Source organism: Onthophagus taurus, chromosome 6 (assembly GCF_036711975.1).
Source record: "Onthophagus taurus isolate NC chromosome 6, IU_Otau_3.0, whole genome shotgun sequence".
NCBI classification, from domain to species: Eukaryota; Metazoa; Arthropoda; class Insecta; order Coleoptera; family Scarabaeidae; genus Onthophagus; species Onthophagus taurus.
In genome coordinates, this window is record NC_091971.1 from 22,138,769 (window position 1) to 22,154,048 (window position 15,280).

The 15,280-nt window shown below is 32.2% G+C and overlaps 1 protein-coding gene across 3 annotated transcripts; it reads right to left on the reverse strand.

The window, feature by feature from the left end:
* Positions 1-642: 642 nt before the first annotated feature.
* Positions 643-14,507, reverse strand: LOC111421488 (oxidative stress responsive kinase frayed). 3 transcript variants are annotated; one of them, XM_071196955.1, is made up of 11 exons: positions 14,389-14,507; positions 13,683-13,787; positions 13,384-13,601; positions 12,836-13,054; positions 12,469-12,779; positions 12,183-12,356; positions 11,950-12,126; positions 11,681-11,895; positions 1,114-1,143; positions 866-1,052; positions 643-810 (listed from the first exon to the last, which is right to left on the reverse strand). In XM_071196955.1, exons 1-11 carry the CDS (start codon positions 14,448-14,450, stop codon positions 733-735), a joined length of 1,776 nt encoding a protein of 591 aa, XP_071053056.1. In that variant the 5' UTR covers positions 14,451-14,507; the 3' UTR covers positions 643-732. The 3 variants fall into 3 exon arrangements, with proteins under 3 accessions (XP_071053056.1, XP_071053058.1, XP_071053057.1); XM_071196957.1 differs by lacking the exon at positions 13,683-13,787 and having other exon boundaries at positions 14,389-14,506; XM_071196956.1 differs by lacking the exon at positions 1,114-1,143 and having other exon boundaries at positions 14,389-14,505.
* Positions 14,508-15,280: the final 773 nt, after the last annotated feature.

Below are 15,280 nucleotides of genomic sequence, written 5' to 3' on the forward strand. Positions count from 1 at the left end.
TTTATTTATGAAGGCAGCTTATTTTTTTTTTTAGTACAGTTAAAATTTTATTAATTATCTTTATTTAAATAAACGTGAAGGTAAGCCACATTAAAAATAAACAGCTCAATTAAATAAATACAAGCATCTATAATTATTATTATAGAAATAGTAGGACACTTTGTTTTTGTTAATTTTATTACTTGGCTAATAATTAAAATTTATTGTCATTAAACGGGGCGCTAAATTATGAAAAAGCTGCCGTAAAAATGCTTATTTATTTATTTTTTTTGATCATTGCTTTCCCTTTTAATAATTTTAATTTTTAGGACTACTTCAGAGAGATTTAGTGAGCGCGTGATTATAAAGAAAAAATTGTTCGTCTAAAACCATTTTTAAAATAACCATATTAAAAACAAATACAATATATATTATATAGATTATATTAAATTTAACAAACATAAAGAAAAAGGAATTAATATTTTCAGGAAGAAAAAAAATTAATAAAGGTTAAGTACAAGAGTGCACATTCGGTCCAAAACTTTCTGTAAAAATACTATTGTATGTGTATGTTGTGTATATAATAATAATAATAAGGCAACCTCTACAAATAGCTCTTTCTTGTCGCATTGCAACAATAGCCGAACTATGGAATTTATCGATGCTAAACACTAATTGATACATATGTAGTTTATGTTTTTGTGTCTTTACGGATGTAATTAAATGTGATTGGGCGATGAAACGAGCGAAATTTCAGTCGGTTATGGAAATTTGGGCGAACCCTATTAACGCTTTATCATCAGGCGTTTCGTTACTATTCACACCAGAATTCTAAAAATTATTTAAATAATATTAACTAATTAAAACAAATTGTGAAAAAACTTACCAAAGGAAAAGTAACCACTTTCATTGTATCCCTACTCTCAACCAATTTTTGTAAATTCGTTGTAATTGCCACCATATCTCTACTATCAACTAAATTCGCGCCAACAAGTTCGCTCGCGATTCCTTCCGCTGAATCTGTTCCCACGTTAAACTCAAATCTTATATCATTCAATTCTCGTTTAGCATTTCTAAAAAGAAAAAAATAAATCGTTAAAGTTGTTCTTTTTTGGATTAAAATGTTTTAATAACCTGCATGGAGGAGGGAACTCTTCAGGAATTCTAAGAAAAGGAATGGGATTTTTTTGGGATTAATAAAGTTGCAAAAATAACTTTCATTATGCAATTTCAAAACACAACTGCAAAATTTTACATCATCATTATTAAGATATGATTTAGTCTCGATCTTGCAATCAAAGTGAGTGCATATAATACAGTTCTTTTATTTGTATCACTTCTTTTCAAGCTAAACGAAAAATTTAATTAATATTCAATGCAATAAAACATTTAAACGAGTTGGAACCGCTCCTAGACGGAGATAATCTTACGTAAATATGAGTGAAAACGAAAAGCAGTTCTAAATCTAGATGATTTACTAACACAAAACAGGTACCATGTTTTGAATAATGATGTAGAAACTGAGAACAACAATAACTCTCCATTACAAATAGAAAAAGAGCCAAAAATTCCTCCTGCATTTCTATACATTGCCGAAAATTACAAAGAAATTATAAATGACAATACAAAATTAACCACAACCTGTTTCACTACTGTGCTTAAACATCCTACATTAAAAATCAACTTAATGTCTTTAAAACTCTAAATATTAAAAAGGGATGAAATTCTCCATATTTCTCAATAAATTATATAAAAAATAGAAAAAGTAAAAACTTTTTGTGAGAAATAATTAAATATTAAAATTTATTATTAAAGAGCAGACATGTTTCGAAACGATTGTTTCATCTTCAGTACCTGTTTTTAGGAAAAAAGTACAAAATAGGTAAAATGTTAAAAAACGGAAAAGGATAAATAACGGTAACGGTTCGGATTTGAAAATTAACTTACTTTAAAATATATGCAAAATGATGGAAAAAAATACAAAAATATAAATAAATTAGGAATATCTTAGTAAATTTTTTTAGCAAATTTTCTTAAAAAATAAAATTATTTCTATATAGGTTTTCTTTTTGTTAAAAATCAAAATAAAACATTTAGAAATAGTGGAAATAAACTTATGGTAATGGCGAGTATAAACGTGTGTATTTGTTATCTAAAACTTCATTTAAAATTAAATCGGCATTGTTTTTTGAATTTTTGGAAATTTCATATTCTTCTAGCAAGTCTAGCTTCAATGATTTGGGTTGATGGTGTAATAATTCCATATTATTGAGGTTTATTTTATGATCTGTTTCTGAAATGTGTTTGAAAATGGCAGAATTTTTGTCTTTGTTATGTTCTTTGAAACGTGTTAAAAGATTTCTACCTGTTTGACCGATATAAAATTTATTGCAGTCATTACAGGTAATTTTGTAAACTCCATTTAGTAAATGAAAGTGAAATTTATGTTTATTGTTGGTGAGTAGATTAGAAATTTTGGTCGTGTTTTTGGTGGTTATGTTTATGTTGTATTTTTTGGTTAAGAGTTGTAGTTTATTGATAGCAGGATCATATTTAGAAATAGAGATATATTTGGGTGGGAGTTTATAGTGAGGATATATTAAGGAAAGTATTTTATTATTATGAACTTTGTAAAATATCTTTTGTAAATCATTAATATAGTAGCCGTTATTTAGGCCTATTTTTATAATATTAAAGATTTCAGCATTAAAATTATCTGTGTTAAGGGGTGTGTTAATAGCTCTGTGGAAAAAGAATCGGAATGCTGCTTCTTTGTATTTGAAGGGAGTGAAAGAGTTTTTGGGGATTACAGTGTCAGTAGTGGTGGGTTTCCGGAAAATATTGAAGGAGAGGGAAGAATTAGATGTGTTTTTGGTGATTGTTAAATCAAGAAAGTTGATACTATTATTTATTTCTTTTTCAAGAGTGAATTCGAGATTACTGATATTGTTTATAAGATTAAATAGGGCTATTAGATTAGAATCGGAGCCTTCATAAAGTATGAGGATGTCATCAACGTATCTACAGTAAAATTGGATGTATTTTGTTGAAAAATGATTAGTTAACGAAAAAAGTTGTGATTCTAAGTTAGAAACGTAAAAATCAGCTAGAAGGCCAGAAAGGGGTGAACCCATGGGTAAACCATCGGGCATTTCAAAGAAATGGTCATTAAATATGAAAAAGTTTTGATTGGTTATAATTTTAAGTATATTTATTAGATTGTTAATATCAATGTTGGTTATGTTAATGGAAGAATTATTGTTGAATTCAGATCTGTTGTTGGTGAGAAAATTTTTTATAATTTTTAAAGTTTCTTTAGTAGGGACGTTAGTGTATAAATTTTTTGTATCTAGGGAAATGAGTTTAGTGTTTTTGTTATTTTTTATGTTACGGAGTTTAGAGATTAGTTCAGAAGAGTTTTTTATAGAGTAAGTAGATTTGAAATTAAAGGAATTAGTTAGAATATTGCGTATAGTTTTAGAGATAAGGTGGCAAGGAGAGTTAATATCGCTAACTATGGGTCTGATGGGATTATCTTTTTTTGTGTAATTTTATTAAACTGTGTAAGGTGGGATGTAGAGGGTTCATGGGCATGTGTTTTTTGGTTGTGGGAGAAAATTTGTTTAGGGTATTGGAAGATTTTTTTAGTATTATCTTTAATTTGTTATTTAATGCTGAAATCTTTAATATTATAAAAATAGGCCTAAATAACGGCTACAATATTAATGATTTACAAAAGATATTTTACAAAGTTCATAATAATAAAATACTTTCCTTAATTTATCCTCACTATAAACTCCCACCCAAATATATCTCTATTTCTAAATATGATCCTGCTATCAATAAACTACAACTCTTAACCAAAAAATACAACATAAACATAACCACCAAAAACACGACCAAAATTTCTAATCTACTCACCAACAATAAACATAAATTTCACTTTCATTTACTAAATGGAGTTTACAAAATTACCTGTAATGACTGCAATAAATTTTATATCGGTCAAACAGGTAGAAATCTTTTAACACGTTTCAAAGAACATAACAAAGACAAAAATTCTGCCATTTTCAAACACATTTCAGAAACAGATCATAAAATAAACCTCAATAATATGGAATTATTACACCATATCAACCCAAATCATTGAAGCTAGACTTGCTAGAAGAATATGAAATTTCCAAAAATTCAAAAAACAATGCCGATTTAATTTTAAATGAAGTTTTTGATAACAAATACACACGTTTATACTCGCCATTACCATAAGTTTATTTCCAATATTTCTAAATGTTTTATTTTCATTTTTAACAAAAAGAAAACCTATATAGAAATAATTTTATTTTTTAAGAAAATTTGCTAAAAAAATTTACTAAGATATTCCCAATTTATTTATATTTTTGTATTTTTTTTCCATTATTTTGCATATATTTTAAAGTAAGTTAATTTTCAAATCCGAACCGTTACCGTCATTTATCCTTTTCCGTTTTTTAACGTTTTACCTATTTTGTACTTTTTTCCTAAAAACAGGTACTGAAGATGAAACAATCGTTTCGAAACATGTCTGCTCTTTAATAATAAATTTTAATATTTAATTATTTCTCACAAAAAGTTTTTACTTTTTCTATTTTTTATCTAAATATTAACACGTTGACACTTGCTCCAATGTATGCTCGTCTGGACCATCGGGCGGCATTTACCTCCATAGTAAGAAATAAATCGTAATGTCGACGTCAACGTGTTAAACAAAAAAAAGAAGGTTTTTCTAGATCTTAATTCTTACTTCAATCACAGTCAACGAAATCAAGGAGCAACTACTCTCCCGTAAGATACCAGTAATAACAGTACTGATACCGCTGTGTCAGGGTGAGTCAAATTGAACACTTTTAATGGGATTTCTATGAGATAGGGGAAAAATGATATCAGTGTCTGAGGCTCGATTTTTATAAGAAACTTAATGGCGAAAACCGCATATCGATGTCTCTTACGGTTTCAGAGATACAGGATGTTTTTAAAAAAAGTGCATTATCGAAAAGTCATCATAACTTTTTTCTTATTGATAAATCTTTCTTTCTGTGAAAACATTTCCAAAGCAACTTTTTATGTAGAATTCGATGGAATAAGTTAGCAATACTTAAAGCAATATTTTAGTGGTTATTGACATAGAAATGATTTTTTTAAATGGAACACCTATATATTTTTGTAAATTCGACGAGAGCATACACTTTCCTTTTCAAAAATATTATAATTTTTTAAGATTTTCAATTGCGTACTAGTAGGCTAGTGTGCTTTGACGGCGTTTCGATAAAACAAATGTATTGTTTATGAGTATTACAGTATTATACAGTATTACTTAGTTGTTATCAACTCTCAAAATAATGTCATATAAAAAATGGGACATGATAGTTTTATAATGAATAATTTATTAAGTTATTAATTAAGTTTTATACAATCTGGGGAGAATGCAGAGGCTGCAGGAAATTTATATCATGAACGATACTCAGAGAGGCGGCAACCTTTTAATGATATTTTTAGAAGATTGTGATATAATCTACAAACTAGCGACTAATTCGAAAAGAAAAGATCAAAAACTTATATACCGAATAAAGACGGGGAATTAGAAGAAGAGTAGTTTTAGGGGTAATGGAAAATAATCCACAAATATCAACGCGGCAATTGAGTGTAACCACAGGAATTAAAAGAACCAAAGCTATGCGAATTTTGAAAAAATTCAGATTTAAGCCATACAGAACTAGCAAAGTCCATTACCTCAGACCAGAAGATCTTGAACGGCGCATGAATTTTTGCCAGTGGCTCTTGGGAAAATGTGACGAAGCACGCATTTTTTTTTAAATTACGTAAGAGCTAATTTGCACTGTGAATATATTCCGTGTCATGGCGTTTATTTGCAGGTATGGGTTGCAGTTAAGGACAAAGGTAAAAAATACGCCTTTGGATGTATTTGGATGCTATTTGGAACTGTTTAAAATCCCCCCAATCCAAATCACGTTTCGTTTTCGTGAAACTATCATCAGGTTTATTGTCTTTTTGAATAATTCAATGTTTTTTTTTAATGAAATACATTGTGTGACATATCATTGAAATCAGAATTAATTATCCTATTTTTTGGTGTGAAAATCAAATATGGGGTTCATAAGAAAAAATAAACCTGATGAGAGTTTCACGAAAACGAAACATCGGAGAAAATTTCTAGTTGTGTCATGACATTTTTCCATAAAAAGTTGCCTTAAGAATGTTTTTTTAGATTCCCGAAAAAACGAAAAATAAAGAAGTTATAGACAAAAAACGAAAAAGTCATTTTTTTTTGTTTTTCGGCCATATTTTAAAATCTAAAACGGCTAGATTCAAAAACTTAGTTGAAAAATGATAAGCTCTAAGAAACGCAACTTTGCCCCCATTTAACCATTTCTGTATCTCTTATGGTTTCTGAGATCCCAATGGTGGGGGTCGATTTTGAATTACCCTGTAGAATGTGTGTTCAACAATGCAATACCACAATCTCTTGAAAGAGCTGCTCTCGACAGAGGAGTGGGAGCAACTATAGCGGGTTGGTCCCTTCTGGTTGATGTTCTGATTGCGATAGTGGAAGCCGTTGGTGTAGAAACATAAGCTTATGCTGATGACATTGTCGTTATGGCCAAGGGAACCTGTTTGTCAAGGATATCCAAGGTCCTCCAGATGACCCTAGATACCAGTTGCGCTTGGTGTAAGGGGGAGAATCTCTCGATAAACCCGAAAAAGACAATCGTTGTGCCCTTCACCAAGAGACGAAAGTTGGATGGACTAATCCGCCCAACTATCCAAGGTGAAGAAATTTCTTTCTCACAGGAAGTCAAATATTTAGGAGTAATCCTAGACAAAACCCTCTCATGGAATAGACATTTGCAGGGAATTTTACACAAAGCTAGATTATCCTTGTAGACTTGTCGTAGACTTTGTGGAAAAAATTTAGGTCCTATACGGAGCAGCAGCCTGGTGTAGGAAAATCCGACAGAGTTCAGTTATCTTTCACGAATTCAACGAGTAGCTGGATTGGCACTCTCTGATGCAATAAGCGGAACGCTAACTCTAATAATGGATGTTCTACTTGGCCTATCTCCTTTGCATTTGCATATACAGAAAGTGGCTAGAACAACCATTTACAGATTTAAGCAATATGCTCAAAACTGTTCCGACATGTCCTGCCAATGGGCTGAGGAAGACATTATAAGCACTGATACTGCGCTATTACTGCCGTCAGATTTGGCGGGATCACTATCAGTGATTAATGCTCAATACCAGATTGTACTGCCTGAACGACAGTTGGTTCAGACAGATATTTGCACGTACACCGATGGATCAAAAGCGCCGAAATGGGTCGGGGCAGGAGTATACTGCCAGAGACCTCGGATTAAGGCTTACAACCTGGGTACGTACTGTACTGTATTCCAGGCGGAAGTATTTGCTATTGGCATGGGTGCTAAAACCCTTCTTGAGAGAGGAGTGAAGAACATGACAGTACGATTTTTCTCAGACAGTCAAGCCGCTCTCCAGGCGCTAAAGACCGTGAAAACGGTGTCGGCTCAGGATCATGACTATAAAAAGAATATTAAACACACTGAGTTGTGATAACAGAGTTTCTTACGATGTGGGTTCCTGGCCACTCTGGGGTTGCTAGCAAGGAAGCGGCAGATGAGCTAGCACGAGTGGGCAGCGCTAAAGCACAAACGCTTTACGCGGACCAGAACCAGCAGTTGGTGTATCATTTGCTGAAAATATGTTGCTAAGCGGCCTACGACATAGAGGGTAAGACTACTCTTTAAGTTTCTAAAGGAACGTTTACGTTGCAGCTGCGATAAACGATAAGAGCTGCTCAAAATTCATTTTTATGATATGCAGTTTATAGTGGAGCTTTGATAATAGCGACGATCTCTGCTTTGTAGGTATCGTTTTGTTTATTATAGCACATCACAGCAATTTATTAAAAAAAAAAAAATTTTCATGACAGATGAATCATGTTTTACACGAGATGGTGTAAATAATTACCATAATGAACATATCTGGGCATTACAAAATCCGCATGCGATTAGACCAAGGAAATTTCAACAACGTTTCAGCATCAACGTTTAGGGTGGAATATTTAACAACAATTTACTAGGTTTGCATATACTTGATGGTCGTTTGAACGTTGTAAATTACAGATTTTTTTTGAACAATACACTTTTTGATTTACTTGAAGATATACCTCTCAATGTAATTCAAAATATGTGGTACCAGCATGATGGTGCCCCACCTCATCGCGGAAGAGTAGTTATCGAGTGGTTAAACCAATATTTTCCAAACAAGTGGAGTGGTAATAATGGTCCATTTGCTTGACCACCTAGATCCCCCGACCTGAAACCATTGGATTTCTACTTATGGGGTCAAATGAAACAAATTGTGTATCAAGTAGAAATTAACACACGAGAACAGTTATTAAACAGAATACAAATGGCTGCTAGTGAAATAAGAAATCAACCAGATATTTTAATTCGGCTGAAGAACTCTTTAATTCGTCGGTGTGAAGCATATATTCTAGCAGAAGGAGAATTTTTGAACAATATTTGTAATATTTATGTGTTTAAAAAAAATGTTGCAGTTAATTATGATATAAATATTAAAACTTTAAAGTGTTATAATTTTGTAAAGAATTGAAAGATGTTCGTTAACATTTTTTTTTGGTAATTGGATTAGCTATCATATGTCAAAGTTTGATGGCGAGCTAATAAATGTCCCTGTATTGTTGAAATTGCAAATAAAAAGCGCTCATTCAATACACACCCTATAAATACCAAAAGGTATACGTTTGGCGCCTTTATAAACACTTAAGGCAACAGCCTGCAACATTCATGGAATATACATCACTGTACATGTTGGCATAGATGATATTGTGAAGTGTATCTGTTTGCTACATAATCCTCTTAGCGCCTTAATAGACAACAACTCGCCTCCCAGATTAGCTGTGATCTGCCGACTTTCCGACTTCGCGTTCAAAAAAATATTATTAGCACTACAACATTTGAATGAATCAGCTGAAATTAATTCTCTTGTAAATAAAGACACCGGAATTTTAACGGCAGAATTTGGTGAATCTAATTTAGAACACGAAAATTTCAATGATGAAGTTACTATAGCAAATGCTAGTGAAGTTTTAGTAAGCAAAGAGGAAACAGTTCCAAATGGAGATATTTTATTGTTAGATATTATTAATGTTACGCAACTATACTTACAGTTTTAGACAATACTACTGAATACCCTGCTAAAGAAAATGATTTAGCCAAACCCTTACTTCCTCTTTCTGAAGTACCTGCATCGATAGATAATATTACAAAAAATAAAAACCCTAATGAAGAAGAGCATTTTGATAAAACTGAATTTCTGAAGACGACGATTTCAAGGACAAGGTTTCTAATAGTGATGAAAATTATGACAATATCGTTGAAGCAAACGAAAATGTTCCGCCTGCTTCCGATTAAGCTACGAACATTGAAAGAACTGAAAATAATTTATGCATTAAAACTAGAAACCAAAGAAAAATACCTTCAGAATGGAAAAGTATTTCCATTAAATTAATCTTTTATAGTGATGGCTGTACAAGCCAAATCGAAACGCTACTTTAGCCAATGCTTTTTTAAATCTAAGGATAACTCACAATATAACAATAACCCAAAAATATTTGTGTAAGGGTCATACATAAATGGAGGTAGACTCTATGCATTCCACCATTGGGCGAAAGATACGAAATTGTAAAATTAATGTTCCTGCTCATTATGTTTATCATTGTACAAAAGCCAGACAAAAACCTGCAATATGAAGTGAAATTTTTGGGTCATACTTTTTTTTAAAGTTTGATGGTTTAAAGTTTTATAACTCGATTCGTCCAGGCAGAGCTGTCGGCGATCCCGCTGTTACCGACTTAAAATCACTTTAATATTTACCTAATGGTGAAATTTTTTTCAAATTAAGACATAGTCAGCCATTTGCAAATTAAATAGTAGAGTTAACAAAAAAATTGATCCCTGTAAATTTGATGATTTACCGCCTCTATACGTTCAACGAAGAAAAACAAAGAAAGAAAAATACGATCATCTTCAGAACCTAAAAGCTGGTCTTCTACAAGACTATCATAAATTTTATGATGAACTTCTTTACAAATAAGATACTTGTGATTTGTGTATTTAAAAGATGTTCCTATTAATAATGTAGCACTTAAGAAAACATAATTATAGCAATAAGAGCTATTTTTTGTTTTCGAAAAACTTCAATTGAAATCCTTGTTGTATTATTAGTTTGTTCAAAAAATAAACACTGTTAATTTCATTATTTTCTAGTTTATATTATTTTTTTTAACTTGCATATAAGTTTTTTTTCAATTTAAAATATATTGTTGGAGATAAATTATAAAATTTTGCATAAAAAAACTTATTAAAAGTATGAATGAAATTCACGTCACTCCACTTTTTTTAGAAAAATTAAACAGAAAAACGCGTAACTTCATCTAAAGTGCCTGAAATTATTTACAATTACCAACCATAGTAAATTCTATCGTATAACATTCTCATTTTCAATTGTATCAAAATTCGACAGTCGAAATACAAATATAATTTAAAGAATTCAATTTTTTCTGTCTCCTGTAAAATTTCCCGAAACGGACTTACGTGGTTTTCTTACTACGCCGACGATATGTTGATTTACCGTTAGCAACGAAAATGTTTGGAGTCGGTATAAGCTCCGCCCATCTCTATGACGTCAATGCTTAGGTTGTCTATTAGCGTTACTCGGTTGTCAATCGTGTGACAAATAATGACAACATTTTCTTTGGTTTTGCTATTATTGTCGCTATTATCGTTTATCGCAGCTCCAACGTAAACGTACCCTAAATGTAATTTCTTGTAACACAATGGGCTTACTGCTGAATTTTTTCCATCCCTACATTGCGGACATGCCAGATACTAGTACAGCAAAATTCGCACACGCAGATGATTTGATCCTGGCTGTGAGCCATAACACCATGGAGGAGAGGGCAGGAATTCTGTGCGAACTGAATGTGATGGAGGAGTGTTGTAGAAAATGAAGATTGACACCTCAATAACAAAGCGACCACACGTCAGCTAGTCATTCTGAGGCGCACAACCCAACTCCAAGGTACCTTGGTGTGACCTTGGACAGAACCCACAGAACAGCTAAACTATGCACAAGAAACAATATCGTTCAGAAATTATGTCGCACGACGTAGAGATCAACAGCTGCAACCCTAGGATTTGTTTACAGTGCTACCAAGTACTGCTCACCCGTCTAGAGAATAAATATCCTGTTAATGACTTGTTAAGGTCATTAACAAGTCTTTATTAACAAATCAGAATATACCTTGTGGGACCAAAAAAGAAGTGAGGATATCAAAGACATACAATGTGACATCCAGGATCATGTTAAAGGTTACCAAGGATGATCAAAGAAAGTCTTCCAAGAGCAAATATACCCACCAGAAGACCTCCTATACAATGGTATGAAACCTGGAGCTCAACTTCCCAGCATAGACTATGATTAATTAAGTAACAAAACAGATATCTTAAAGAAAAAGAAATGTTTTAAGGGAATTCTCTTTTTATACTTAATTAAAAAGAAAAAAAAAAGGAAAATAAAGTTTTTACGCAATTTTTTTTACCTCATTCTCAAAACAAGATTAACTGGTGGAACCTCCCCTTCACTACTTTCTTCATGTTCAGAATCCGACTGTTGGTTCACAATATTTAGGGGTTTTGGTTCAGTGTCCGTATCACTAGAAGCCCCCTCATCTCCTTCATCTTCACTTGACCAAACCCATTCGCCAGTTTCTTTTCTGTGAAGACGTCCAGAAGCTCCTGGTTGTCTCTTTGAAGCCTGCAAAAAATAATACTTTAAAAAAACGCGCACAATATAAATGCAATAATTTACTTTTTGAACTCGAGTTTCTAAACTGGGTCCATTAGCAACCAATGTCGATTGAAGATATTTTTTATCTTTTGCTTTTTTGAAAAATGGATGTTTTAAAAGTTCCGAAGCAGATGGTCGCTTACTAGGCTCTTTTTGAAGACAATCAACGATCATTTTTCGAAAAGTTTTACCATATGCCTGTTAAAAAATGATCATTTAATTGATATTTTTAAAGGGTGAATTAAATTGTTTACTTTATATTGATCTTTTTCTTCAGCTCCTGTATCCAAGTTAGGTGGATCATTTTGTAATGTCAACATTAACACTTTCATAGGTGGATATTTATGATAAGGCGCTGTTCCAGTTGCCATTTCGATTGCAGTTATACCAAAAGACCAAATATCTGCTTTGAAATCATAGCCATGGTCCTAAATTTAAAATTAATTTATTAAAATGAAAAAAAGAAGTTTTACATTTAATTTAGTTTCTAAATTTAGTAATTAATCAAATCTAATCTCTAAAAAATCATCTATACCATACTTGTTCCATGACTTCCGGTGCCATCCAACAGGGGGTTCCCACAAAAGTGTGTCTAACTTTTTGTCGGGAAAGATCTCTTCCTGTTGCCAACCAAGCAGAAACTCCAAAATCGGCAATTTGAACTGTACCATCATTTCCAAGCAAAATATTCCCCGCTTTTATATCTCTGTGGATTTGTCCATTGTTATGGAAATATTCCAATCCTTTCAAAACCTCCCTAAGCACAGTGGCTATCGTGGGTTCATCAAAAACACCATTTTTACAATTGGTTTTGCGCGTTTTGTGCTTTATTATATCCAAAAGGCTTCCACCTATTTAAAATTATTATCAAATTACACCACTTTAAACAACTTTTTGATTATTTTACCTTCTAATAATCTCAAAACAAGCCACAATTCTTCCTTTACAACAAAACTAGTATGATAAGTTACGACGTTCTCATGATTGCAACTAGACATAGCTTGGATTTCTTTTAAAAGTTCGTCCATGGAAGTATTCCATTTTTCCAAATTGATACGTTTGATGGCACATTTTTCGTTTCTTGGTTTGCATAGTGCCTCGTGTACGACCGCGGTGGCTCCAACACCTTTAAATTGATAGAAATCACATGATTTTCAATCAATCAAATCAATTAACCACAATTCACTTTATAAAAATGTTGCGAAAAAAGATTGATTAATTTATAGAATGATTAAGTACAAATAAAAAGCTGTTGTAACTTATTAAATTTATCGCGTCGTAAACGTCAAAAGATAAAAAGGGGCGATACACCGATAAGAATTTTACGTTGACCAAATAAGAACATAACCTAGAAAATCATTGGGCCGGTTAATAAAAGGCTTTTAACGAATTGGTTAATAAAAATTAATAGATTAAAAGTAAATGTTAAGGCGTTTAAATAATAATTTTACTTACCGATTACTTTTCCCAGTTCGTAATCGTCTTTGGTATTCGACCAGGAAACGTTCGCCTGCGATGTAGAGGCCGCCATTTTTCGCGATAGGACGTTCCCGATATTACCGAGCGATGTCCGTGCTGCGCGAGCGCAACTACTGAAGGACAAATCACACGTCCCGGACTTTTGACGGAATATTCCCGGAGATCCACACGGAACCACATCGCTTTGAGGCTTCCTAAAGGAGCACGATTCGTTTATAAATACACTCTTTAAATATAAACTTTTTATTTTATATCACCCATTTGCAGGTACCTACTTTTTACCGACCACCAATGTACTTAAAAAACGGCTATTTTCAAATATCACTTGATCAGTTGCTTCTAATGTTATCTCTTCTTTACGTTTACTATTTGAATCAATTCTAAAATCAACAAAATTGAAATGAGAACGTTTAATTTTAAGATTATCATCAAATTCAAAAAGCGCCATCTACACGTCATTATACAAAATAGTAACATATTTAAATTATTTATTAACAATAAAATCGACTTTATCGTTGACTCATAAAAAATTATAAGTCAATCTGAAAATATCTAGATAAAAGGTATAACTTAAATAGCTCATAATTTCCATTAATAGCGCTAATTTGTCATTCAAACAATTTTAGGTCAAATACTTTACTTATTCATTACAGTTTAAATTTATTTCAACAAACAAATCATATTAAAACTAAAATTAAATATAACTCTTTATATTTGAGATAAACATTTTAAAACTGTGAATTTGCAATTTTTATTCGGCGTAGAAAAAGTTTACAAACAACATTTGACTCGAGCAGTTTATGGCGGTAAGTAAATCATTTTAAATCGAATTTAACAAGACAATTTACGAATATAGACACCAAGGGGGGAATTATTGTTATTAATATGACCTTATAAAGTACCTTTATGTGCTATTTTTAGTTGGAAGAATATATTTATAGCTATTTTTAGTTTTAATCAAATCAAAAAACACAAACTTACCTTTTTCCATTTCCAAATTGTAACGTGTTGTTATTATTGATATTCAGACTTGAATTAATCATAATTATAATTGAATAATTTAAATTCACTGAAATATGACACGACTCTCTCACTACTCTACTATAAAGTGATACTACTCTTTAGAAAATTCATTTCATATTCGCGAATAAATCGACGACAACAAAGTAAATACCGCTAAATAACGTTGTTTAAAGGTGATAATTGAAATCTTGTGCCCGTCAATCTTTCGATTAACGAAGGAAAGATGCCGAATTTTTCAAGGACCGCGTTTTAGAGCTGCTTAAATTTAACTGATCCTTCTTTTTAACGGCGTAACTTCTCGACATCATAGTCTAATTTATTTGTTAAGGCCAATTAGGATAGATACACCACGTACGTGATGGGCAGGTTAAATACGAAGAAAAATTAAATACAATAAAACTCCGTCCGTTTTATGAAAAATTTTTAATTTACACTTTAAACTGTTTGAATTAATAATTTTAATGCACCTATATTAGTTAGTGCCGAATAACAATGGCATTAGAGCTAACACTAGCACTCTCGGTCTCACACCACACCATTTATATATATACAAAAGGAGGCAGCTTCAAGTGCCTTATCACTGAAAACAGTTTCTTCACTCAAGTTGATGCAGGGGAACCTCAGAGGACACCTCGAAATCCTCAAGGAGCTATGTCTAAATCACCTGATTTAAATTAAAACGGACCTTATAGCGACAGAATACAATTTCAACCAGCCGTATAAGGTTATATTTAGAAGCAGGGATGATTGGAAGATGGGTGGGCCTCAACTAAAAAGATGAGCCTGGTACACCGATGCTTCAAAGACAGTTAGATTCGGAGTAGGTATGGACTAAACTGCCTCTTAGCTC

Bases quoted from the DNA above. Each gene is read 5' to 3' on its own strand.
- LOC111421488 (XM_071196955.1), bottom strand. From the start codon at position 14,450: ATGATTAATTCAAGTCTGAATATCAATAATAACAACACGTTACAATTT. The intron at 13,788-14,388 runs GTAAGTTTGTGT...TGTTGATTTTAG, and splicing joins CAATTTGGAAATGGAAAAAG to AATTGATTCAAATAGTAAAC. The intron at 12,127-12,182 runs GTAAACAATTTA...ATTTTTTAACAG, and splicing joins AAGAAAAAGATCAATATAAA to GCATATGGTAAAACTTTTCG.